The 25,597-nt window shown below is 64.8% G+C and overlaps 1 protein-coding gene across 2 annotated transcripts; it reads right to left on the bottom strand.

Annotated features, from left to right (window-relative positions):
* Nucleotides 1-7,641: 7,641 nt before the first annotated feature.
* CYTH1 (cytohesin 1) lies at nucleotides 7,642-25,526 on the bottom strand. Of its 2 annotated transcripts, none has more exons than XM_084273450.1 (13): nucleotides 25,503-25,526; nucleotides 16,299-16,381; nucleotides 15,505-15,569; nucleotides 14,184-14,250; nucleotides 13,855-13,973; nucleotides 13,447-13,527; nucleotides 13,191-13,303; nucleotides 12,968-13,116; nucleotides 12,768-12,879; nucleotides 9,897-9,973; nucleotides 9,520-9,591; nucleotides 9,036-9,190; nucleotides 7,642-8,871 (listed from the first exon to the last, which is right to left on the bottom strand). In XM_084273450.1, exons 4-13 carry the CDS (start codon nucleotides 14,241-14,243, stop codon nucleotides 8,793-8,795), a joined length of 1,017 nt encoding a protein of 338 aa, XP_084129576.1. In that variant the 5' UTR covers nucleotides 14,244-14,250; nucleotides 15,505-15,569; nucleotides 16,299-16,381; nucleotides 25,503-25,526; the 3' UTR covers nucleotides 7,642-8,792. The 2 variants fall into 2 exon arrangements, with proteins under 2 accessions (XP_084129576.1, XP_084129575.1); XM_084273449.1 differs by lacking the exon at nucleotides 25,503-25,526 and adding an exon at nucleotides 18,039-18,053.
* Between the last annotated feature and the right edge of the window lie 71 nt (nucleotides 25,527-25,597).

Below are 25,597 nucleotides of genomic sequence, written 5' to 3'. Positions count from 1 at the left end.
ACCCATCACGATGCTGTCCAGGTACCCCACGTACTCCAGCCATGTCTGCGATGACTTCTCAGCCCTGAGCAGGCCAGCATTTTCCTGTGAGCAGAACAAACCCCACCAGTGTGTACCAGTAAACACCCAGCAGATGCACCAGCCTCTGCTGCGAGTCCCCTCACCGCCCTGCGTTTGCCCTGCCCCAGCTGTCGCTCAGATGCTGCAGCCAAGACCTCACCCCGAAGGCGCAGAGGATTTCCAGAGTCCACCCACGGTGTTCCATGGTCCTCTGGTGCAGCCTCTCAGGGTTGCACCCCAGCTTTGAGTCCAGCACCCCCAGTTATGAAAGGGGGGAGGGCAGCGGGGTCAGAGCATCGCAGCACCCAACCAGCCCCTGTCAAACCAACCCTGACCTAAGCATCCTGGGACATGTCCCACCTCCACCATCTCCTGGATCTGTATGCCCATGTCCCTAACAGCAGCATGGCGCTTGGTTAAGGCATCTGTTTCCTCACTGAGGTCCAAGAGGGTGGTGCTGTCCTTCCTTTCAAACAGGGGAGCAGCTGAGCACTCCTGTGGGGACAAGACAACGGGGCTGCTCTGCTGTGCTGGGGAGGGGAAATCCCATAGGAGGCTCCCAGGGAGGCACAGGATGGCACCTGCATTAGCTGGTTGATGTCTTTCCTGTTGACCTTCACTTTCTGGACCCTGGTGTGAAAGTCACACAAGACCTCTCTCATCTCCTGGATGTATTCCATGACTCCTGGGAGGAAAACACACAGCCCAAGCTCAAGACTTCACAAACACCCCCAAGGCAGCGAGTATGGGTGGGCAGGGGGGCTCTTTGGGGCTATTTACTGCAGGGTGGGATGCTGCCCGGCCTCTCCTCACCCCCCCACCCATATGCCTGTGGTATGGGGATGTTGTCTGTGTTTTGTGTGTGATGGCTGTGGGACAGCCCCCGAGCAGGAGGTGGGATGGTGCTGGGGGGGCTGCAAAGAGCATCTTGGAGGTCTGTACCTTCATGGTGCCAAAACAGAGTGTGCTCTGCGCTGGCCAGCTGGTCATCCACAGCCTCCAGCTCCCCAGTCACCAGCGGCACCTCCACGGGCAGCAGCCCCTGCTTCACCTGGGGAGCCAACGCAGCGCTGGTGAGCCCTGGGGCGCGGCAGGAGCGGCGCTCGCTCCGGCACCGGCTTTACCGAGGAATGGGGTCCCTGCTGACACCGTGCTTAGGGGTTCAGGGGGTGTTGCTGCAGTAGCAGCACCATGGGACAGGCAGGGACCCAGGGTGCCAGTGATGTGCCTGATGCACCCCAACCACCCGGGGCACCCATTTGCTATGGGCCTCTTCCCCCGGGGGACCCCCAACTAGTCTCAGCCTGGGTACAGAAAGCAGCCAGGTCACCTCCCCTTGGGCAACCTGCCTCGTTGTACCAGCCAACGATAAGGTCCAGGTTGTCCACAAGCATTTGAAAAGTCTCTTGTTGGGCGAAGAGGCTCTGGGCGCTTCCCGGGATCTCCTGCTGCTGCTGCTGGAGGCGCAGGTACTTCACCTCCCGCAGGGTGGCAGCGACCTGCCAGGGGTGATGGGTGGAGAGATCCCTGTAACGCCCCAAACATCCCACCGGGAAAGCTGGGCGGACATTCGGGTGGGTGACCCCCCCCTCCAAACCCTGTGCCAGGCTGCTGCCCGTGCCAGCACCGACCTCTTTGCTGAAGTTCACGCTGAGGAGGGAAGAGTTGGGGTCCCTGAGGAGCAGGGGCTGCTCCAGGCTGAGCGCGCAGTCCTGGCCGGCGCCGCGTGCCCATTCCCCGAAGACCTTCTCGCGGTGCCCTTGCAGCAGGGCCACCATTTCTTCAGCCTTCCCAGACACCAGTTTGGCTTCAGCACTGCCCATCACGCTGTCAGGGAGGGTGGCAGAGAAGCAGATGCTGCAGCAACCCCCAAGGAGGACCCACACGGGGCCGGATCCAGCCCTGGCCACAGCCCCATGGGGTGACCTTCACGTACGGGTGGCTGATGGCAAACACGTGGCGGTGTGACCACTCCAGCCGCTCCTGCAGCTCCAGAGCCCAGGCCAGCTGCCTGGCCACGGGTGGCATGTTGTTGTGGATGGCCTGGCCGGCGCCGTGCGGCAGCGGGGAAGCAGCCTGGGAGTCATACAGCGTCTTGACGTGCTCCAGCTCGGCACTGAACAGCCCCAGCAGCGCTGAGTAACACGGGGAGACCTCAGCCTGTATCAGAGGCCGCTCCAGCAGCGAGGAGAACATGTGTACCAGCTGCAGCAGGAGAGATGCATCAGCTCCTGTGCCCCAGAGCATGCGAATGGCTCGTGACACCCCACAGGCACCCTGCTGTCCCAGTGTCACCTGCGGTGCTCAGCTGGGGATGCCCCAGGGAGGAGGCTCATGGAGTCTCAGGGGCACATGTACCTTGATGGCAGATGCCAGGCAGTTGCAGCCCTGGAAGCCCTGGCAGAAGATGGTGGCCAGCCGCCTGTCCATGTCCTGAATCTTCTTCTGGAACACTGCAAAGTCTTTGTCCAGTTGCTGCCAGTAAGAGCAAAACAACTGAAGGCGGCACAGACTTTGTGCTCCCTTCCCAGATCCTTCCAGAAGCTTCCCCCCCCCTCCCCAGCACCGTGCCCTGCCCGGAGCGAGCAGGTGTGCTGCTGGGGGTGAGCTGTTCACACAGCTCTTCCAGCAGGTGATGTTTGTACCAGCACTCCCTCACCTCTTCTGCGGGATCCAAGGGGTCGTATTCACAATCAGCAAGACCCTTGATGAGCTCAGAGACCTCCTTGTAGATCTGCAGCACGTGGCTCCCCAGGATGTTGCCCCTCACCCCTCCCAGCTCTACCTCCTCCAGCTTCAGAAAGTCAACGGTGGTCTGGTACAGCTCCTGGTGAGCACAGACCCATCATCTCACTGGCTCCTCCTGCAATGCCGGGCTGCATCCTGCCCAGGGACCCTTTGCAGCCTGGCCAGGGGTGCCCATCTGGCCCCAGGGGGTTGTGCCAGGAGCGATGCCACTGTGCTCCTGGCCATGTCCCACTGTGGGGCTCCCATCTCCCCTCTGCTCCTTCACAGCCCCAGTCCAGGCTGCGGCTGGAACCCAGTTTGCGGCGGTGCCGCTCTCAGGGACCACCCCCCAGCACCCCCCCAAGGGAATGGGCCTGGTGCCATGTCCTAAAATACTCTGCCCTCACCTCGATGGTCTTGAGCCTGTGCAAGAAGGAGTCCATTCTCCTGAAGACGAGGGAGTGGGGGAACTCCCAGGGCTGTGGCTCCTTCTGGAGGCACAGAGGAGCCATCAGCAAGGGGAGCCGGCGTGGAGGGGGCTGGGCAGAGCTTCGCCACCACCGGCACCCACCGTGAACAGCTCAGGCATCAGGTCGGAGCAGTAAGTGCTGTAGGACTGGTAGAGCTTCTCTATGGTAGAAATGCTCAGCCTGACCCCTGCCAAGGTCTCTTGGGTCTCTCCTCCCAGCCCCTTCACCACATTCTTGGGGCTCAGGAAGCGTTGGGTCTAGGACAGGCAAGGGGGTGCATGGAAGGTGGGGTCCCTCCTGCCCCCATTCCCCCCTCCAACCCTCTGAGCTCTATGTTGATTGCCCCCCCACCTCCAGCCCTACGTGGGGGCTTTGCTGGTCCCTCAATCAGGGTGTCTCTATGTCACACATAGATTGTCAGCCCCCCACACACGCCTGCCCCATGTCCCCCCCTTCCACTAATGGCCCCAGAGCGGGGTGACTGGCAGAGCTGGGGAGGGCTCAGTGCTGCAGCCACTCCCAGCCCTGGGGCTCTACCATGGTGATGAGGAGGTTGCAGATCTTCTGCAGCATGATGATGACGCGGGCGGGTGAGCTGTAGTGGGGGCAGTGAGCCTGGAGGATGCGGATGGTGCACAGCACCCTGTCCACACAGGGCGGCAGCTGCGGGAGCCTCGTTAGTGCTGGGCCACGGCCGTGCTAACGAGGCTCTGGCAGAGCTGGGGGGGGTAGGGGGGGGCAATCTGCACCCACACATGGGCTCTGGGGCTCTGCACCACCACCTCTACCCAAACGAGGAGCCGGGTGGTACCTGGGAGTAATCGGTTTGCTCCATCTCTTCCAGCAGGATCCGAAGCGGCTGCAGGTGGAGGTTGATGTCCTTGGCTTCCTCCAGGCCTGGGCCAGGGGAGAAGCTTTGTGTCAGGATGGGGCAGCCTCCCAGGAGAAGTGGGGGGCACCTTGCCCGAGGCCTTACTGTCACTGACGGCCCTGCACGTGCTCTGGAGCACCGGCCAGTAGCAGCTGTCGGCCTCCTCCAGTGTCCTGGCCAGCGCTGTCACCGGGGGCAAGAGCAGCTGATGGGTGAGAGGCACCAGGCTCAGCATCAGCCTGAGCATCGGGCTCAGCACTGGGGACACGCAGCTGCCCAGCACAGGGCAGTACCTGGTGGTTGATGGTCTCCAGGTTGTCCATCCGGGTGTGCCAGAACTCGAACTCTGTCCCGGGCAGGGGGTGCAGCCCCTCCAGCAGCAGCTCTGCTGAGTCCTTGCTCAGGATGTCTCTGAGCTGGTGGGACCACTCCATGATGACGGTCTCGATGGAGCGCAGCACTGAGACATCCACGGGCCCCTCCAGGCTGGAAGGCAGATGGGATACGCTGCGGCGCTGGGGCTGGGCTCACAGCAGAGCTGTGCCACCTCAGCGACCCCACACAGCTGCTGGCATCCCCCCCACTGCCATGGCAGCCTGGCACGAGCCTCTTGAAGGTGCTCTGCTACCCAGGGGTGCCCAGGGACCGAGCTGTGATCCCAGCACCCGTCACTCCCCAAGGGACTCGTGCTGCCTGGGCCAGGATTTACTGGCACCGAGCGGTGCCAGTGGCACCCACCAGCCCAGGATGGTGCTGGAGTCATACCAGTCATCCAAGTGCTCTGGCAGTGGGAGCAGCGGCTTCCCCTGGATCTTCCCACCCATCACGAATATCTCATTCCTCAGCCAGTGGATGCGTTGCTTGATGTCATCCACCAACACGCTGGGCCAGGCCGCCACGTTCTCCTCGCTCAGGATCAGCGGGGACACGACCTGGAGGAGAGAGATCAGTCAGGAGCAGCGGCTTTCGGTTGCAAAGGGCAGCGAGCAGCTGTGCCAGTGTGCACAGCATCCCCTCCAGTGTGCACAGCATCCCCTCCAGTGTGCACAGCATCCCTTCCAGTATGCACAGCATCCCTTCCAGTATACACAGCATCCCTTCCAGTATGCACAGCATCCCCTCCAGCGCACACAGCATCCCGTCTCACTGCCCATCCTACCCTTGGCCCGCTGCAGCTCCACCCCCCCACGGATGGGTTTCACTGCAGCATGACCCTGCGATGCGTTTCCAGCGCTCTCCGGTGGGGAAGTGCTGGGAGAGACGCGGTGAGCGCACCCAGCCGGGTTCAGGGGCTGGAGCACAAGCAAAAGCCTCCAGCATTGAGGAGGAGGAGGAATCACAGAGCTCCTGGAGCCTGACAGATTTTGGGTGCTCTGGGCAGGCATTCTTCTGAGCAGGAGCATTTGTGGGAAGCAGGAGGGAAATCCACTCATACATGTCCCAGCTGCAGGGCACGGGGAAGGGGGAATTACGCTGAGCTTTTAAGAACACAAGGAGGAAGGGACCCAGCTGGGCCCCAGGAGAAAAACCAGGCTCGTGACTGTCACCCAGCCTGTGTCCCCACTGGCTGTTTCCCTTCTGCTGACTTCATTCAGTTTTGTTTTGAGCCCACCTAGAAGTTCTGACACCAGCAGCCCATGGTGGGTGTCCAGGCGGCCGTGGCCTCTGCAGGGAGCTTGGCTTATCCCACCTGCCCCAACCCTGAGCCCGGTGCCCACCCAGGCACCCCACCTACCTCCTCCACCATGGTGATGAGCTGCTCCACTGGTGAGGGGCCGATGTCCCCCACCAGTAGCCCGCTCTGGCAGTTGTCTGGGGTGATGTTTTCCTTCTTCTTCTTCACAAAGTAGATGCCCTTGTTCCCAAGGGTGGGCGGGAAGGAGGCCGTGGGCAGGAGCTGCCTGGTGGGGTCCAGCTGTAGCACCAGCTCCAGCACGTCCTGCTGCCTGAAGAACGTGTCCAGCACGGCTGCGGCCTCCTTGCTGTCCACAAACGTGCTCCACTCGTCCGGCTGGACGCGCAGCAGCAGCCTGGTGAAGCTCTCCAGGACGCCATACCGCTTGTCCAGTGTGGCCGACATCCTGCCGGCACCCGGCTCCGCCGCGGCCTGTAGTGTGTGGGCAAAGCCCCTCTCAGCCAGGGGCTGCACAGACAACCCCCCCTCCACCCCAACCCAACCCCAGTCCCCTCACTCTCCCACCCCTGCATGCCCCGGCCTTCCCTTGGCATACCACAGCACCGTGGGGGGCTGCAGGCCCCACGGCTGCCTGGCCCCACTGCCCTCTCGGTCCCGTGGCCTCCCAGCCTACCCCATTCTCAGCCCCATAGCTCCCAGCTTGCTCCCCAGCCCGCCCCAGCCCCAGCCCCACGGCTCCCAGCCCACCCCATCCTCAGCCCCACGGCCCCTGGCCTGCTCCATCCCCAGCCCCACGGCCCCCAGCCTGCTCCATCCTCAGCCCCACGGCCCCCAGCCTGCTCCATCCTCAGCCCCACGGCCCCTGGCCTGCTCCATCCCCAGCCCCACAGCCCCCAGCCTGCTCCATCCTCATCCCCACAGCCCCCAGCCTGCTCCATCCTCAGCCCCACGGCCCCCAGCCCACCCCATCCTCAGCCCCACAGCCCCCAGCCTGCTCCATCCCCAGCCCCACAGCCCCCAGCCTGCTCCATCCCCAGCCCCACAGTCCCCCAGCCCATCTCATCCTCAGCCCCCCAGCCCCTGGCCTGCTCCATCCCCAGCCCCACAGCCCCCAGCCTGCTCTATCCTCAGCCCCACGGCCCCCCAGCCCACCCCATCCTCAGCCCCACAGCCCCCAGCCTGCTCCACGGGCCCCCAGCCTGCCCCATCCTCAGCCCCACAGCCTCCAGCCCTGCCTGCTCCGTCTGCTTTGCCACCCTGCTGTACTCAGCTCTCCAACAGCCACCAGCATGAGCCCAACCGACGCAGCACCAGCCCAACTGACCTGGCACCAGCCCAACCGACACAGCACCAGCCCCCCTGCCTCAGAACTGCAGGCCTGTGCCCCCACCCCCAGTGCCTCTGCCTGGTGGCCTGTGGCCAGGGCTGGTCTCCCCCCACCCCCAGCCAGACGCAGGGCAGGGGGTGCCCCAGCCAAGGTGGGCACAGGCCACGCCGGGGCTGCCCCCAGCTCCCCACCATGGCTCTGGATTCTCTTGGCAGAGGTGTTCACGTGGCTGCACCCACCACCCCAACCCCGGCACTGCCAATGCTCAGCACCATCCTGGGCTCGCCCCTGCCTCAGATTTGCTTTCCACCATGTTCCAGTTTATAGCTTGTACCACCCAAGGGAGGGTGATACCCCTGTACCCAGCACAGCCCCGGTGAAACAGGCCCCCATGATCTGCTAGAGGAAAGCCAGCACATGAGCAGGGTGTACCCAAGGGGCTACCCCACTCCCCCCCTCATCATCCCTGGTATGAGGCAGGGGCCAGCAGTGGGGGCCAGGGTCTCCTACCCATCCCAAGCCCCACACACAGAGCACAGGAGGCCAAGGCTGAGCGCGGTTCGCTGTTTATTTGCTGCAGATCCTCAGAACTACTCGACAAGGCCGTGGCAAAGAGAAATAAAATAAAATAAAATAATTATTAAGAAAAAAAAAACAGGTTAGAATACAAAATCCTGCCACCCCCGCCCTCAGGAGAGGCCTCTGCACGAACAACCCCACATACAAAATAATCTAAAAGGAGAAAAACTATACAGGAGTATTTACACCTCTGATAAATAGACTAATACTGATCCAGGCACCTCTCTCCAGACCGTGTGCCTCCGGAGGCCGGGGAACCGGACAAGACACGGGTGTTTGCAAGGCAAGGCAGGAGGGCTGCAGCCCCCCGCCCAGCTGGACCCCTCGGCAGTGGCCATCGCTCAGGGCACGTCCCACCACTGGCTCCTGCTTGAGATGATGGCCACACTGCTCAGCTCCTTACCAAGGACACTGTGCTGCAAGGATGCACCCGACCGGGACCCTCATCCGAGCTCCAGCACCCTGCAGCTGGGTGAGGATGTCTGTGCCCCACGTGGCACCGCTGTGACCATGACAAGACGCTGCCCCTCGGCCCTCCCAGCACCCTTGGGACTGTCCCCACTCCACAGGACAGCTCAGAGCATCTCCAAGGCAGCCCAGAGCAGACCCAGGCCCGCTACAACGAGGGCATCAGGCCTCTGCAGGGCCACCCCCAGCCGCCCTTCACCCCAAAACCACCAGCCCTTCACCCCAAGAGCTGCAGGACATGGGTGCTGGAGGGACCCAGCTCCATGCGTGGCTACACACTTGCTGGGGGACTGGGAGCAGGGAGGGTGCCCGAGGTGCCCCAGCTGGCCAAGGCAGGAGGGGAGGATGGTATGTACAGCCACAACCCCCATCCTGCAGCCAAAACTGGGGCAGGACGGGGCTCCCTGTGTGCGGTGGGGGGTCTCTGGCCCAGCTCCAGCCCATGAATATGCTGTCCTGGAGATGAGGCAGTGACGGGGGGGCTGGAGCCACCGAGGCTCCTATATCCCCTCCCGTCCCCCATGGTAAAGAAACTGTGAAGCTGAAGCCGGGTGCTGGGTGCCCAGGGCCAGGCTGCAGCACAGCCCCAGCCCTGCGGCCCCCCAGGAGGGGGGACACTGAGGCACGCCGGCCTCACAGCGCTAGTGGAAGCAGCTAGTGTCTCTTGGTGGAGGACACCTTCTTCTTCCGGGCGGCCAGCATCTCGTAGAAAGGGTCCCGGCTGATGGCTGCCCTGGCAGGGGGAAGGAGGGTGTGGGTTAGCTCTGGTGCCACCCCACAGGGCCTGGGAGAGCAGGTCCCCTGTTCCCCACCCACCCATCCTCACAGGGTGCCCTGGGAAGTGCTGCCTCGCCAGCGTCCTGCCCCCCCCACCCCCCAGCTCCTCTGAACACTCACTTGATGCACTTGATCCACTCCTCCTTCTCCTCGGGTGTGGGGGCTGAGATGCGGTACACGGTGTGGTTCCCCTCCACCACCCGCCCGTCCGCCTCGGTCTTGCAGGCCTTGATCACCTGGTCCTTGTTGTCGGGGATGTAGAGTTCAAAGCAGTTCTGGAAAGGAGAAGGAGGCTCAGAGGCAGCCCCCCAGCTTCCACTGGGGACCCCAAAGCTGGGAGGGATGAGGCAGCGACCAGGGCTTCCCTGCAGAGCTGTCCCCAGCGCAGCAGGGAGGGATGGACATGCTGTGGCCATCACCTCATGGTCCCCAGGCGTGGGATGCTGTGGTGACCTGGCTGCTGCAGTGTGTGGAAACCCTCCCGCCTCTTCCAGGGCATCCTGGGGGCCACAGCACCTCCTGGGCTCTCCCTGTCCTGCTCCCACCCCAATGGAAGCACTGGGGCTGCCCCTCCAGCCCCCGGACACTCGGCCACAGCACTCACAGGCTTCTTTGAGTCCTCCACCTCACGGATGCTCAGGTTCTCCAGGGGGATGATGCCACGGGGCTCTTTATCCTGGTGGGACCAAGCAGAGGCTTTAGCTGAGGGCTGGATGCCTTCAAACCCTCCCCTGATCCCCTCAGCAGGGCTGGGGGCTGCAACCCCCCCATCCCAAACACCCCTAATGAGAGCCATTGATCTGAGGGACACATCCTGCATCCCTACAGCCACCAGCACTCCAGGAGGCAGAAGCCAGGCTGCCAACCCCCACGCCAGGAAGCTGTGCCCAGTCCGTGCCACGTCGGCAACCTGAGTGCTGGGTGGGATCCGGTGCCCTTTCCTGCCCCCAGCTCAACACACCCCAAGCCAGAGTCACTGACCGTCGTGTACTCGAAGTAGTAAAGGCAGTTGTCGGTCAGGATGAACCAGCGTCGCTTCCACGTCTTCACCCTGCCTCCTGGGAGCAGAGAGGGGCAGGTTGGCCGCGGCACGCGCCGGGGGGGCTGGCGGCACATGGAGGCTATGGCAGAGCTGGAGCCCACGCGGACACACACAGACAAGCACCGGGCGCCGGGGCGCAAGCAGAGCCAGGCAGCACACACCACGCCGGGCAGGGCACGAGCAGGAGCGGAAAGCAGACGGATGAGCATGATGGAGGCAGAGGTGCCGGGCCAGGAGCGCTGCGCCCCTTCCCACCCAAAAAAACCCCACCCCCACTGATTCTGGAGGATGCTGCAGCCAGGCAGCTCTCACGGGGACACAGGGACTTTCTGTTCACATTGACCATAGTCCCTCCGTGTCCCGGCCAGCACAGCGCGGTGCCGGGGCAAGGCATGAGCCTGGGGTCATGGCTCATGGCCCTTAGGTTGGAGAGAGCTTTCTGGGTGCCACAGCAGAGGGGGAAGCCACTCCCCAGGCTCAGGGGCTGCTCACACCGGGGCTGTCGTGGTTTAGGAGCCCAGGTCCCCCTCCAGCGCACCGGCACGCTCTGGCCATCGCCGCGGTGCCACCGTAGGACGAGCACCCAGGCTGCTGCCTGGATCCGGCATGGATGCAGGGAGGCACAGAGTGCACAGGGGGCCATGCTCATCCCCGCAGGCCAAAGGGAAGGCCCTGAGCCTCCCCGCTCCCCAGTCCTTGTCCCAGAGCCAGCTGGACCAGTGCATCTAGAGGAAAACCCCCTCTGTTTCCCCCCAGCCAAGCCCACCCCAAAACCCGGGGCTTGACACTCTGCAGGCCCCAGCCCCAACCCAGGCACCCTCCGTGCCAGGGCAGGGTCCAGTAGCACAGGAGGAGCCCAGGATTTGGGGTCTGTAGGGGTCAGGCAGGACCTGCAGAGCCGTACAGCCCCATGGGGAGCACCCACGCTCCCCAGCACCACAGGGCTGCAGGTGATAGAGCCAGGGCAGTGCCACCCCCAGCACAGGGACAGCCACAAGCCCCGGGCATGGCACAGGGCACCATGCGGCCAGCTCTTGCCTGCTTCCCGTTCCCACTCAGCTCCAGGCACTCCAGCACCCCCGCCCCAGGCTGGGGCCCTTCCCCAGGCCACCCCACACCCATCCCCATCCCCATTCCTTGCGATGACAGAGGCAAAGACCCCACGCAGCTGGGCCGAGCTGCCCACACGGACACATGGCGAAGCACAGACGGGTGGGTGACCCCCACCTTTGGCTGGACAAGGAGCGGCGGTGGCCCCATCCGTCCCCAGGCCACAGGGGATACCAGAGGGGGCCGGCAGGCTTGGGGGGGTGGGGGGCTCAGCCTTGGCAGAGCCGGTACCCCATCCCTGCCCTCGGGAGCGAGGCTGTCCCCGCGGCAGGCGAGGTCCCTGGGGCGGTGTGGGTGGTTAGCAGCAGCAGCAGCAGCAGCAGCAGCAATGAGACTCATCACCAGCAATTAAAAACGAAAAAGGAAACGAAGCCCCAGCGGCGTGAGCAAGAGCGGGGAGAGGGGTACGTACCTCCTGGAGTTGGGGGGCAAGGAAAGGAAGAGCCAAAATCATGGAAACATACAAATGAGGGAGAAAAGAAAATTAAAAAAAGGAAAAAAAAACCCTAAAAAAAAGAAAAAAAAAAAAAAGAGGAAACCCCCAAAGAAACCACCCCCCCCTTTGCCCCACGTGGGTCAGTGGCACAGGGCTGCAGCAGGGAAGCTGTGAGGGCCAGGCCAGAGGCACCACCGTGAGGGCCAACAACCTGCCCTGGCTCGCTGTGGCTCTGGGGGATGGATCTCCTCATGCTTGGTGGGATGCAGAGCCTGGTTCCCCCCACCCCGAGGTCTCCCTGTAGGGTTCCTCCCCACCCCATGAGTGGGCTGAGCCGTGGCAGCCGAGCCAGGGAGCGTGGCTGCTCTGCCACCCCTGTCGCCCATGGGGCCACTGCAGTGGGTGCAGAGCACCAGCAGGGTCAGGAGAGGCAGGGACCAGGGATGGGGCTCTCCCCTCACTTCCCCTTGCCCCTGGTGGGGACAGACAGCCCTTGCTGAGCCCCAGGACAGGGCTCCGCACTGCCCAGGGTATGGGTGGTGGGGGATCAAGGCCCCCCTCCCACTCTGAGTGGAGGGCAGTACAACAGAAACATCCTCCCACTAAGCAGAGTGCTGACCCCAGGGAAAGACCCCACCAGCCCCCACTTCTACCAGTACCCCAGGACTCCCCTTCCCCTCACTTCATCCCCACCAAAGGGTCCCCAGAGCTGCCGAGGAGAAGCCACAGGAGCCAGGGCGTGGGGGGGACAGGCTCGCCGGGCTGCGCAGCGGGGATGCCATGCACGTTGCCTGTGTGTGGAGCCGGGATGCGGAGGTGATAATGCTGTGGGAAGGGGAGGCAGGGACCGGGCCGTGGCATGGAAAGGGGTGGTGGTGGGGGGGACACGCACGCAGCCTGGGGCAGCTCGCCGCTCGCTCCCGGGGGGCCCTGCTCCAACAGGACCCTGCCGTGACTCGTGATGAGAAGGGCCTGGTGATCTCTGTGCTTTGCCGCCAGATCCCGGTAACCAGCTCCACAGCCCAGGGCTTGACCAACCTAGAGGCAGGCTGCCCTGGGACACACACCCAGCCGTGCTGCGGGGCCTCATCCGGCTCCTGCCACACAGCCCAGGGAAGGTGGAGGGCTGCTGGATGGATGGACAGACGCCTTTCCCACAGGGATTGTAGCCCTGCCTGCAGCCACAGGGCCACGTGCCAAGGCACCTGGGTGAACCACAGACCAGGAGCACCCACACCCAGCTCCTCCCCAGGCCAGCACTCACCGAGCTTCAGGAGCCAGCCCTCCCGGTCAGGGTTGAAGAACGTGTGGGTGAGGTCGTTGCCATCGTCCTCGGGGATTTTGAAGGGCTCGTTCTTGATGCTCTCATAGAGATTCTGGTGCAATGACAGGAGGTGTCAGCTTGGCTCCTTGTTGGAGCTCTACGACAGCCCAAACCTGGCCCCTCCGTGTCCCATTCCTCACCCGGAGCAGCTCCTCAGGTAGGTCCCCCCCATCGTTGATGCCACGGTTCATGGCGATGAAGCGCTCGGCTGTGGGTTTGTCCTTGACGTTGGGGTTGTGCAGGCTGGTGTTCAGCATGATGATAGCGAAGGAGAGCACGTAGCAGGTGTCTGCAGGGGCAGAGGAGCATGTCAGCTGCGAGGCAGGACGGGTGGGCAGAGGGGCTGGGGGGGCAGGTACTCACCTGTGGACTGGAAGACGCCGGGGTTGCACTGGCAATACCGCTGGGCAAAGGCTTCCATCATCCGGTCGATCTTCTGCGCCTCCCCGGGCAGGCGGAAGCTCCAGAGGAACTGCCTGTGAAGAGCGAGGTGTTGTGTTGCTTTGGGGGGCTCCATACACCCCCTGGCCACGCTCACATGGCTGCAGCACCCCCCTGCCAGCCTGCTGCCCATCAGCCCTGAGAAGACACAGCTCAGCTCCCGGGCCCCCCGGCTCACCGCAGCGCCTGCACGAGGTTGAGGTCAGTGAACTCGTGCAGCTCCACGAAGGCATGCAAGACTTGGATGTTGAACTCATCCCTGTGGGAATAAAGCCAGAGCACGAGGGATGCATGATCAGCAGGTCCTGTGACTGCCAAGAGGCCCCACACATCTCCCTGCCCTGCTCCAGGCTCTGCTCCTTTCCAGAGGGGAACTTGCAGCTACCCCTGGGCTGGTTCACACAGGCTGGCATCTCCAAGTGCCACCCAAGGATGGGACAGCCCCCCCTCCCAACCCTCACACGCAGGGGCTCAGCTCCCTGTGTTCCCTGGCAGTCCAAACCACCACAGCATCCCATCTCTCCTGGTCTCATCCCATCTCATCCCATCCCTGAGCCCGGGGCCCCCTCGGGAGCGGGCAGCGTACCTCTCGCCCAGGTAGTCCCCAATGGCTGTCTTGTTGAGGCCCTCTCCCTTGTAGAGGAACTGTGCGATGTCCTCACACGTGTTCTTCAGCAGGTCGTTCTCAATCAGGAACTGGATGCCCTGGAGAGGTGCAGAGGGGGTGCTCTGGGCTGGCTGCTGGCACCCCCAAGCTCACCGCTGCCCCCCTGCCCTTACTGCTGGCTCTGCCCCAGCCAGGTGCCCTGGCTGTGAGGCGGTGCAGCCCCACAACAGCCCCAGAAGGGCTGGCAAATGCCACGGCCCCACCAGGAGCCTCCTGCCACAATCCCTGCCCATCCCATCCTGTGGTACCTTCTTGGGATCCATGTTGAACTTCTTCCTGCCCATGGCCACCTGCTTGTTCCTCTGCATGTTCTTCCTGCAAGGTACAAAGCAGCTCTGAGCACAAGGAGGGACCTGGCTCCTTCCTGCCCCCCCCAGCCCTCGGGGAGGGAGGGGGGGGGCGGACCAGAGCTGAGTGACTGGCACTGGGCTAGGCCCCTGTGTCAAACCAGCACTGGGCAGAGCTGGGACACTGCTCTGTGTCTCTGCCCTGCTCCCTGGCAGAGCAGCGTGGGGCTGCTCTTGGCTTGCTGGGCCCCAGAGCAAAGCGGAGCTGTCACAGGCCACCCAGAGACGCAGGGAACCACATCCCATCCCTCTGGAGTCCTGTGTCCAGAGCTGGGCCCCCAGTACAATAAAGATGGGGAACTGTTGGAGAGGGGTCAGAGGAGCCACAGAGATGCTCAGAGGGCTGGAGCAGCTCCCCTACGGAGAGAGGCTGAGGGAGCTGGGCTTGTTCAGCCTGGAGAAGAGAAGGCTGTGGGGGGACCTTATTGCAGCCTCCCAGTCCCTGAAGGGAGCAGAGAAACAGGAGGGGAATCAGCTTGACAATGGCAGGACAAGGGGGATGGAGTGAAGCTGAGGGAGGGAAGGGTTAGTTGAGATATTAGGGGGAAGCTCTTTACAGAGAGAGTGGTGAGGGGCTGGAACAGGCTGCCCAGAGAGGGGGTGGGTGCCCCATCCCTGGAGGTGTTCAAGGCCAGGTTGGATGGGGCCCTGGGCAACCTTGTGTAGCTCCAGGCCTGGAGGTTGGTGTCCCTGCCTGTGGCAGGGGGTTGGAGCTCTGTGCTCCTTGGGGTCCCTTCCAACACAACCCAGTCTATGATTCTATGATCCCAGCAGGGCCCCTCTGCTCAGGGGAGGTGAGGGTGCCACAGGGCTCTGGGAGAGCAGCCATTGGGCACCTGCAAGGCTGGTGTGACCATGATGGGCTCCACGCCCCAGCAGGCGATGGGAAAGGACACCGGCATCCGCTCCCGTGGCTGCCGGGACCCCTAATCCCCGGCTGGCACCGCCTGCGCCAGCTCGGAACAACACAGTCCAGCAGTCGCTGTGGCCAGACAGGGGCTGAGGCTTGGACAAACAGACCTTTGGAGCAGCAGTTCATCCCACCACCGCTCCAGGGAATTCAGAGATCCTGGGAAAGCCGCTCGCTCCAGCGCCCACGGGGGCTGCGGCGCTCAGCTGCCCACGGCACCCACAGCCAGCGGGCTGTGGTTTGGGGCTGGCTGTGCCGTGGGGGAAGGGGCTCAGTGGAGCCCCTGGGCTGTGGTGGCTGCAGAGGACTCACCTCTCCTCCGTGGATCCCAGGTTCTCGATCTCATTCGTCACTTCTGCTATCTCATCCTTCAGCCGCTGAGGGGAGAGAGGGCACTGAGCAGAAGGTGCCTGCTTCCCTCCCAAGCCCTCCAGCCCCCTTGGTAGCAGAGGCCATTCCTCCAGGAAGCCCCCAGAGCCTCTGCTTCTCCCCTCCTTTCCCCACACCCCCCCTCCCAGCACTGCCCTGGGGCAGAACCAGCTGGGGGCACTGGCAGAGGGGGGTTAACTGCACTGTGCTGCTAATCCCCCTCTCCCCCCCCCCCCCCCCCCCCAGCATCACCACGCTCTGAGTGCGCAGGAAGGAAGAGATTGAGAGGTTAACAAAATTACCCCCTAATCCCTTTAGATCGTGCCCAGCATATGGCAGTAATTAGCCTCTGCTGCCTTAATCAGGGACACACTGACGAGTGTCCCAGATGAGCACTGACCTCCAGTCACTTGCCAGGGCACTGGCCTGGCCCAGAGACACGGTGCCTGCCCGTGCCAGGCATGGGCTGGCACAGAGATGCTGGTGGCCTGGGAGCTGGCCAGGAACACAACCTGACCCACAGACTGCTCCCACACAGGCTCTGCACGTCTGGGGTGCTGCACCCCTATCTCAGGTCTGGGGCAGCCCCTCCTGCCCTGGCCCACCCTCCCCATTCCCGGATGGAGCTGCAGGGCCCCTGCTCAGTGAAAGGCAGGGATATTTTGGGTCCTCCCCCACCCAGGGCAGCCCTGAGCAAAAGGCTGCTGCATCCGGACAGGAGCCCCCCAGCATCGCACCTGTATGTCAGCCAGCAGCTCCTGCTTGCGGCGGCGGATGTTCTCCAGCTCCTGGCACTCCTCTGGAGTCAGGTCACTGGGCACTGAGCAGAGACACAGTCAGTCAGCACACGGGGCTGCAGGAACCATCCCTGCTCCTGGGATGTGGAGCTGCTGGGGGCCTGAAGGAGCCGGCTTGGCCAGCAGCCTCCCGGCCCCACGCAGCAGCCAAGTGCCACCGGTGGCACGCGAGGAACGTGAGGGCCAGGGCATCACCCCACTGGGCAGTGGGGGAACCGGGCACCGCTGGATGCTGCTGATTCAGCCCGCAGTGGCTGGGCAGCCAGGGCCAGCATGGCCACTGGACCCACTCCAGCACTCCTCCCCGGGGCCCTGGCGCCGCTGAGCCCCGTTTAACTCTGCTCTGCCCCAGCCGGAGCTCCACAGGTCACTCTACTGCACTGGACCAGTCCTGGGACAAACCAGCTTGGGGCCACCCCTGCAGCCCCCTCTGTGCTGGATCCGTCCTTCCAGCCAGGGCCCGGAGCCAATGTACCCTCTGGACAAGCCTCACCTGCCCCTGTCACATCGACACCTTGCTGTGACCCCACGGGAGCCAGGCACACCCCCCCTCCCACCCCTGCCGTCCCTAAAGCTCAAGCCTGGAGCAGCCACACGCCCCTCCTTGCTCCTGAGCCCCAAGGCTCCCAGGACATTCCCAGTGCTCCTCAGCACGTGACCTCCTGCTCCGCAGTGACACGGCATCCCATTCCCGTTCCTTCCCATCCCCAAGGTCGCTGGCTTCCCCAGCAGCACTCCCACCCAAACCTCCCACCTCTGCCAGCTCCCAGGGGCTGCCCTGCACGCCAAGGTCACCACTGAGAACACCCAAGCACTGTCCCCCACCAGCACGCTGTCCCCAGGGAGCTGGCAGCACCCACTGGCTTAGCCCTTGTGCCCCCTCCCAATTCCCAGCCGGGGCTACGGGGACAGGCACCAGTGCCATTCTGCCAGGGTGCCACCACAGCTGTGGTCTCCATGCCACTGCACTCCCCCAGAGCATCCCCAGCACGGCCACCTGCCCTGTCCCAGCACTCAGGGACTCTGAGTGCCTTCAGACCAGCACCATCCTCACCCGCTCATCGCTCCTCACCCAGCTGCTGCCTCCTCTCCTCTCCTCTCTCCTCTCCTCCGTGGGAGCCGCATGCGCCCCTGGGGCGATCACCAGCACACAAACCGAAAAGCCCTGAACTCAGCACTTCCCTGGCTCTGGCTCCAGCTTTCTGACGAGCTTCCTCCTTCGCAAAAAAGCCCCGGCTGCCAAGGCTGGAGCAGCCTGGGCTTGCGACACCGTCCCTCCCACCGCGTCGGCAGCACTTCCCAATATTTTCAGTCTCCGGCGCCAAGAAGTGTGATCCAGACAACCTGGCTCACGGCACCAGGTTAAGAGTTATTTCACTTCGAAACACCGCGAGCCTTGGCCTATCCACACAGCCCAGAGCTCTCTGTGCACCCCAGAGCTGACGCCGCAGGCGCCTGCGCCTCCTGCCCAGTGCCCAGCGTGCCCAGGCTCGCTGCGGGAGGGCTGAGCCGCATCAAGCACCCGCTGCCAGTCCCAAACCCCTCCGCACGCCCGTGCCGCAGCGCGCGCCGCAGGACCCTCCTGCCATGAACTCGGTGCCAGGGCTGGAGCTGCTCTGTCTGAGGCTGGAGCCAGGAACACAAACCCCAGCTGGAGCAGGACTGCATCCCCTTGCCCACCTGAGAGCAGGCAGAGGTCTCGACAGGCGCAGCAGCGGGTGAGATGTTGGGTAGAGAGGGCTGACACCAGCGCTAGGAAGGTCCCTCCCCAGCCGCGCTGCTGCGGCAGAGGGTGAGCACTCGTGACACCGGCCCAGCCATGTCAGCAGCAGCCAGAGGAAGAGAAACCCCAGACGCAAGAGCTTTTCTGGGGAAGGAAGAGGGCGTCAACACGTCCCTGGCGCTGCACAACACCCACCCTGCAGCACCGAGCTGAGCGCAGGCGGCTCTGGAGATGCCAGGGAGCCTCGCCGTGGGCACAGCAGTGCTGTGGGGATGGGCAGGAGGGAGCAGGCTGGCACTGCCAGGGCTTCAGCCTGATACAGGAGTCAGGGAGCAGAGATCCCAGCGCCAGCACAAGGCCCCCAACACAGGGGCTGGGAGGCAGCTGCAGCCCCTGCTGCCGACAGCCAAGCTGGAGGAGCCTCCGTGGCAGCACGGGGCACCGGAAGGACTCATCTGCCCATCCCGCGCTCCCAGGGCGCTGGGGCCTGTGGCAGGGGCAGCATCCCCCCGTCTCCCCCAATGCCCAAAAGGCTGCAATGCACAGCAGCCATGCTCACCCCCCTGCTCTTTCCTGCCCTGCTCCCCCAGCCCAGCAGCCACGTCTGGCGGCACACGAGGGGGGGCCAGGCACCGACCTGCCGCTCTCGTCTTCACCCCAACCCCACCAGCCTTCCCACACCCCCCTGGCCCAGCTCACCGCTGCCCTCTGCCCTGAGCACCATCCTGGCAGGCCGTCCCCACCGGCTCTGGCTCCCTTGGCTGTGCCTGTGGCTCCAGAGAGGTGCTGCTGTTGTTTCGGGCGCGGGACACCTGCCGCCCCGGTGCTTCCTGGGGTGAGTCAGGGCTGAGCAGGGCCAATGAGCTCCAAGGCCGCCCAGGCGTCATCCCGGCCTCGCCAACACCCTGTTCCTGCCGCAACCAGCCCAGGGCAGCCAGTGCCTTAACTCCTCTGCTCCCAGGCTGGTGGGGGAATGGGGCAGCCAGGGCCCTGCTCCCCCTCCTCAGCCCTGGGGTCAGGGGATGTGATGTGCTGGGGTCCCAGCCAGGCAGACCCTGGGGGCTGGCCCAGCCCCTCTTTCCTTGGCAGCTGCCAAGACACTTGACTTGGCACATGCTGAGCTGGCTGTGGTGATGCCAGTGTCCCCCCTCCCCTCCATCAGCTGGGACCCCCACCCCAGCAGTGCCCTGGCCCAATCCTGCAGCTCCAGCTCCACCAGATCCCCCTCCCAAATGCAGGTCCAGGTCTCATCCAGGCTGTACAGCCCAAGCCTCAGGCAGGACTGGGTGGGCTGTGGGGACCACCAGTGCCTGCTGCCCTCTGCAGACCCCACAGCAGCTCAGGGCCAGGGCCAGAAGCAATGCTGGTCCCTACAGGAGGTTGCTCCCCATCTCAACCCCTTGCTCCAGGGTGCCTGTATGGACCCTGCTGCATGGCAGGGGCTGGGGGCCATGCCTGCAGCAGGAGCAAACCCCCTGTCCTGCTGTCAGCTGCCTGGAGATGCTGCGTGAGGCTCGGCCGCCTTGACTCAGCTAAATCCTGCTCGGCAGCATGAGATGGAGAAACAGCACCCAGAACGCTGGCTACAGAGCAAGGGGAGGATGAGTTTCGGGGGCCTCACGGTCACTCTGACCACTGCCACACTGTGGTGCTACCCACACCTCCCACCACCCCATGCCAGGCCTGCACCAGCTGTGCCAGAGGGATGGGCTCAGGCAGAGTGTGGGGACAACAAGCCCAGAGTGCTGGGAGGGGCTGTCACTGGGAGGGGCTGTCACTGGGTGCTGTTGCCCACCGCCCTTGTGCCCCACAACCAGGGGCCCGTGGGGACTTGAGAAACTTCCTGCTCGTCTCAGCACACCACATCCTGTTTTCAGCGCGCCGCGTGCGCATCCTGGGTTGCGTCAGCACTGTCCTTCCCCACCGGCAGCTGAGGCACAGCAGAAGGGTCTGGGGGCCAGGCAGCTCCAGAAAGACCCTCGCCAGGCAGCTGGAGCTGGCGCCCAGAGCCAGCCAGGGCCCTCGTCCTGCTTTCACACAGCCCTGCCCAGTAGCTGTGCTCTGTGCCCTGAGCCTGGCAGGGAACCCACAGCTGCTGCTCGCTCCCCAGTGGCACCCACAGACCCCACACATAGACCCCCAGCCTGCCATGTGGCTGGGCAAGCACTGGCTTGGCCACGTCCACACACACCAAGCACAGCGTAGGTGCTGGGCACGCAGCTTGACAGGCACCCACTGTCCCTTCTGTGCCATTCGTGGTGCCAGGCAGCAGCAGAGCCGGCTGCTGCTCAGCCTCAGGGCTGGCCTGAGGACGTCTCGCACCCCACAGCCAGCCCTGGTCCCACAGACAGGAACCCACAGACAGTGGCGGCTCACGCAGGCAGCCAGCCCTCAACTGCAGCCCCAACACAGGAGGCACCTGGCTTCCTGCACAGATTTCGGGTTGGAAAGCATCGCCCCAGCCGTGCTTGTGGCAGCCAGGGCAGTCACATGCTTGCCCAGGGCAGCAGGGCCAGGGGCTGGGGCAGAACCAGCCACAGCCGCACAGGGCTGTGGGGATCCACCACCACCGGCACCCCCCAAACACCCCCTTGTCCCAGCGTGGCACCTGGCACCCCCCAAACACCCCCCTGCCCCAGTGTGGTACCTGGCACCCCCTAAACACCTCCTGTCCCAGCGTGGCACCCGGCACCCCCCAAACACCCCACGTCCCAGTGTGGCACCCGGCACCCCTCAAACACCCCATGTCCCAGCGTGGCATCCGGCACCCCTCAAACACCCCATGTCCCAGCGTGGCACCTGGCATCCCTCTGTACCAGTGTGGCATCCGGCACCCCCCAAACACCCCCTGTCTCAGCATGGCATCCGGCACCCCTCAAACACCCCATGTCCCAGCGTGGCACCCAGCACCCCTCAAACACCCCCTGTCCCAGCATGGCACCCGGCACCCCCCTGTACCAGTGTGGCACCTGGCACCCCCGAAACATCCCCCGTCCCAGCGTGGCACCCGGCACCCCCTTGTACCAGTGTGGCACCCGGCACCCCCCAAACATCCCCTGTCCCAGCGTGGCTCCTGGCACCCCCCAAACACCCCAGGTCCCAGCGTGGCTCCTGGCACCCCCCAAACACCCCCTGTCCCAGCGTGGCACCTAGCACCCCCCAAACACCCCATGTCCCAGCGTGGCACCCAGCGCTGGTGTGGGGTAACACCACACAGGACAACCGAGCGCCCAGCCATCCTGCCAGGGCTCAGCGCCCGCAGACACCCCAGCCAGGGGAGGCTGGCAGCGCGGGGAAGGAGGCGGCGAGAGGGGGAGGACGCTCCGTGCTGCTGTCAGCAGCAGCCATATGGAGCCGGAGCCACGGGCACCGCACGGAGCCACGGGCACCGCTGCGTCTCCTTGGGCGCTGGGAACCCTGCGGCAAGCAGCGGGGAGCGCAGGAAGTGCCTACCTGCCTTGGCAGCCACCGAGGGGCAGAGGAAGGCCTGGAAACTGGAGGCACAGAGCTCGCTGACTGTCCCCATGGTGCAGAAGTCCCACGCAAGACGCCGCCAGCTCCGACAGGGCAGGCAGAGGCCTGGCAGGTACGTGCGGCTCGGCTGCAGGCTCCCCGGTGCCGCGGCCTGGGCACAGGCAGGGCAGCCGGAGGACTCCTGGCTCTCTCTGGAGCAAGGGAAGGCGGCTCTGGCAGGGCAGCTCCAGCTGCTGGAGCCCACACGCCAGCCCCAGCCAATCCCCGGCGCTCCGTGCCTGCACACCAGCCCGCTCCGCTCCTCAAAGCCACTTAGAGGACGAGGAGTTTGGGAAGTCCCCAGCAGCCCCCCCCACCCCCCCCAACCCGCCCCAGGCCGCCTGCCCCTGGCAGCCCCCTTGCCCCCGTGGGGGGGGGGCTGGCAGCGGGGTATTTTTAGAGCGGTTTTATCCCTCCGTATTAGAGCATTAAGCATCGGGAGCCGGCGGTCGCGTAGCAACCGGCGCTGCATAAAGGAAGGTGCACCAAGAGGCGACGCGGCTCTGGCGAGGCGTGGGGGAGCTGGGGGTGCTGCCACGGCCCCCGCTCAGGGGGTGCAGGACCTGGGTCCCGATCCCAGCACAGCCCCACAGGCTGTGGACGGGCAGGCTCGCTGCCCCACTGCCAGCCCCACGGCGACGCCGCTCAGATGGCTGAACACCGGCCCTGCCTTGGAGGCCTCCGGCTCTGCCGCAGTGCCAGGGTACCGAGAGGTCCCCACAGTAGAATGGCAGGGGGGGCTCCTGCCCTGGGATCCTCTCCTTTTGGCTGGCTGTGGAGCTGGGGGAAGGAGCAACCCTCCTGCCCCCCGGCCCTGCTGCGCCTGCGTCCCCCCAGCCCCCACGGGTGTTGAGCAAACCCAAACCGGACCAGCAGCTCTTTCCCTCAAAGCAGGAGTGATCCCCAAGCGCAGGGCACGGCGCTGAGTAACAAACCCCAGAGCCTGTTGGGGCAGGAGGCAGCGTCCCATGGACAGCCCGGCTACTAGCTCACCTGGGAGCTCTGCTCACCTGTGCTGGCACGCACCGGGACACGCTGCGCTGGGAGAGACAGGAGTTGGGCAGGCAGCTGGGATGGCACCTTGGAGCCAGCTGCCCTCGCAGTTAGGAGGGGACCCCGGGTCCCAGGAGTGGGATGGGATGGCTGCGGCCAGGAGGAAAGGGGAAGGAGACAGGCAGCTCTGGGGCTGTGAGGGCAGCCTAATGCTTACATGACTGACCTTCTGGTTTCGGCACCACTTCCCCCCTCCCAGGGGCGATGTGGTGGTTTGCACGAGGGAAGGACAAGGGCATGCAAAGGGAACTGAGGGGACAGGGGACCGAGCCAGGCACGTGCCTGCCCAGGGCCTGGACTGGCATCAAGTGAACCCCCTGTGTAGCAAAAGCACCCGTGGGTGCAGGGCCATGCAGCACCTCCCTCACTGAGTGACCCAGATGCCCTGCTCCATCTTCACACTCTGCCCAGGCGGTGCAGGGTGTTTACAAACACCCTGGGGTTATGTTGACCTCAGCTCTGGGCCCTGATCTGCTGCCTGCCAGAAAGCCAGGCCCCAGAGAGCAGCCTCCCTCCAGCAGCTCCCCCTCCCTCACGCCCAGAGCAGCAGCGGCCGCCCCCGACCCTGCTGCGATGGCTGTGACAGCCCCTGGGGACTGAGGGCCTCACTAGGTCTCTGATGGTAATTACTGAGCGCCTGCAACACAGCTTATCATTCCCTGCTCCAGAGCATCGCGGGGGGGAGGATGGGGACATGATGACAACGACACCAGCTCAGTGCTTCTGATCACCACAGCGCTGCCCAAGCCTCAGCAGCCCCAGCTCTGCCCTCTGAGCCCAGTGACATCCCCATGCCTTCAGGCTGGGAGCCCCAGAGCTCTGCAAGGAGCTGCTTCTCCCATGGGGTCCAGCGATGCACCTCGGTCACCCCACACCATGCTAGGGAAGGGGCTGGTCTGTCAGCAGTAGCTCCCCCAGCACCCTGCCCCTGTCCCCTCAGTGCACACCATGGTCCCAGGCTGCCTCCCAAACTGCTGAGCCTGTACCGAGGGGCCTGTGGCAGCATGGGGCTGTGCAGGCTGGCAGCGAGCAGAGGGTGGGGTTTGCCCCTGCTGGGGACCTCCCCAGCCTGCCAGCACACCTGACAGCCCCCCCTCCATGGGGATCTCCCACACCTTGCACAGCTACCACCACCACCCAGCTCTGGCCACCCTGCCCCAGACCGTGAGGGTCCCTGTGTACAAGTAACCGTGCAGGAAGCTGCATCAACCCCGCTTAGAGAAATCCCTTAATCCCCCAGGCCCAAGCACCCAGTAATCCCTCGAGTGCACAGGATTACCAGTGCTGCCAATCCCCCTCAGCCCAGAGCTGGGTCTGAGCCGAGATGGGGCCCAGCTCAGGACACGGTGCTGGGACGGGATCACGCTCCCCACAGCTGCTCACCAGGGTGGCAGGGTAAGATCTTGCAGCCAGGCCAGGGCCCCGCTGCCACACTGTCCAGAGGTGTTTGCGTTGGCACCGCTGCTCTCAGTCAGCTCCAGTCGAGCAATGGGTTTGGTCTCATCACCATCCCCATGGGTAGGGGGTGGGAGTGAGCGCAGCCCTGTGTCCTGGCAGGAGCAGGGGGGAGCCCACATCTGTGCTGCCAGCTGCTCACCCTGGGATTTGCTCTCTGCTGAGGCAGACGGCTGGAGAGGGGCCGCGCAGCGCAGGGCAGACACCAGTGTCAGCACAATCCCACCAGCAAGATCCCCCCTGTTGGGCTCCCCCTGCGCTGGGGCTTTGGCAGACTGGCCTCTGCAAAACCAACAGAGCTCGAGGGCTTGGGGAGGGCTGCAGACCGTGATGTCTTTGTGACAGGGACAGCGGTGGGGATCTGGAGATGGCCATGCCACCCACCCTGCATGCCACCCTGCAGTATGGTGAGGGGCAATTCCTGATGCTGACAGGTGACCCAGGACATCTTCCAGGCAATTCCGAGAAGCGCTGAGACTACGCCGGCACCATCGCTGCCCGCAGTGCTCTCTGGCTAATGGGCCTGTGCCAGGCCACAAGCCAGCAGGGCTGGGCACTTCCACCTTATCTCACACACGCCCCATCACTAAGTGCAGCTGCTTCTGGGGTGGAAGGGCAGCCTCCTAATCAGCTGCCTTACACAACTGCAGCCAGCAGGAAACCGGCTGGTGAACCAGTGCTGCCAGCAGCATCTTCCCCAGCACTGGTGGCTCCCGAGTGACCTCGGCTCCCGGGGAAACCAGCTGCCAGCACAGCGCTGGGATCTTGGTTCTAGGTCTCACCCAGAGAGGCTCTGGCCTCCCAGCCGTGGGAAACCCACCTGCCAACAGGCAGGAACCCAGCGCCGGGCGTCAGGCGCTGGCAGTGCCCTCTGCCCTATCCTGCCCCCCGGCACCGGGGGAGAACGCTCTGCGGACACGGAGCGGGGCCCGGGCACACACCGGGCGCTGCCGAGCCCTCCTCCCCGCGGAGCCCCGAGTGCGGCAGCTGAATACAAAGCGGCAGGGAGGGGAGGGGGGGGGACACGCACAGGCAGCACCCGCACCGCAGGCGGACGGGTCCGTGACCCGGCGGCACCCGCAGCGCGGCACCGGCTGGGGAAGGGGCCGCGCCGCCCGGGGGGGACCGACCGGCGGCAGCTCGCTTCGCGGGCCCCGCGCTGCTGCGGGCACCGGTCTCCTCCCGGCCGCTCCGTGAGCCGCGGGTCCCGCCGAGTCGTGTGTTCCCCCCCCCCCACCATCCAGGCTGACGGTCCCGGTCCCGCACCTGGGCGCGGCCCAAACGCTCCCTTCCCGCTCCACTGGGGTCTCGCCCCCAGCACCAGCCCCACTAACCACGGCCCGGCCCCCCAGCCGCAGCACGCCCCGGGGCCGCGGCCCCGTCCCCCCGCCCGCACTGACCGTAGCCGGCCTCCTCCTCCTCCATCCCGCCGCCGCCGCTCCGGCCCCGCCCGCGTGACGAGGCCGCCGAGGCCGCCACGGGCGGCGGCACGTGA

Source organism: Gallinula chloropus (assembly GCF_964237585.1).
Source record: "Gallinula chloropus genome assembly, chromosome: 20".
NCBI classification, from domain to species: Eukaryota; Metazoa; Chordata; class Aves; order Gruiformes; family Rallidae; genus Gallinula; species Gallinula chloropus.
This window is presented reverse-complemented; position numbering and strand designations above follow the sequence as displayed.

Coding starts and splice junctions, on each gene's coding strand:
- CYTH1 (XM_084273450.1), bottom strand. CDS start 14,243: ATGCAGAGGAACAAGCAGGTGGCCATGGGCAGGAAGAAGTTCAACATG. Junction 13,974..14,183: donor TCAACATGGATCCCAAGAAG/GTACCACAGGAT, acceptor GCACCTCTCCAG/GGCATCCAGTTCCTGATTGA. Junction 13,117..13,190: donor CGGCGTCTTCCAGTCCACAG/GTGAGTACCTGC, acceptor CTGCCCCTGCAG/ACACCTGCTACGTGCTCTCC.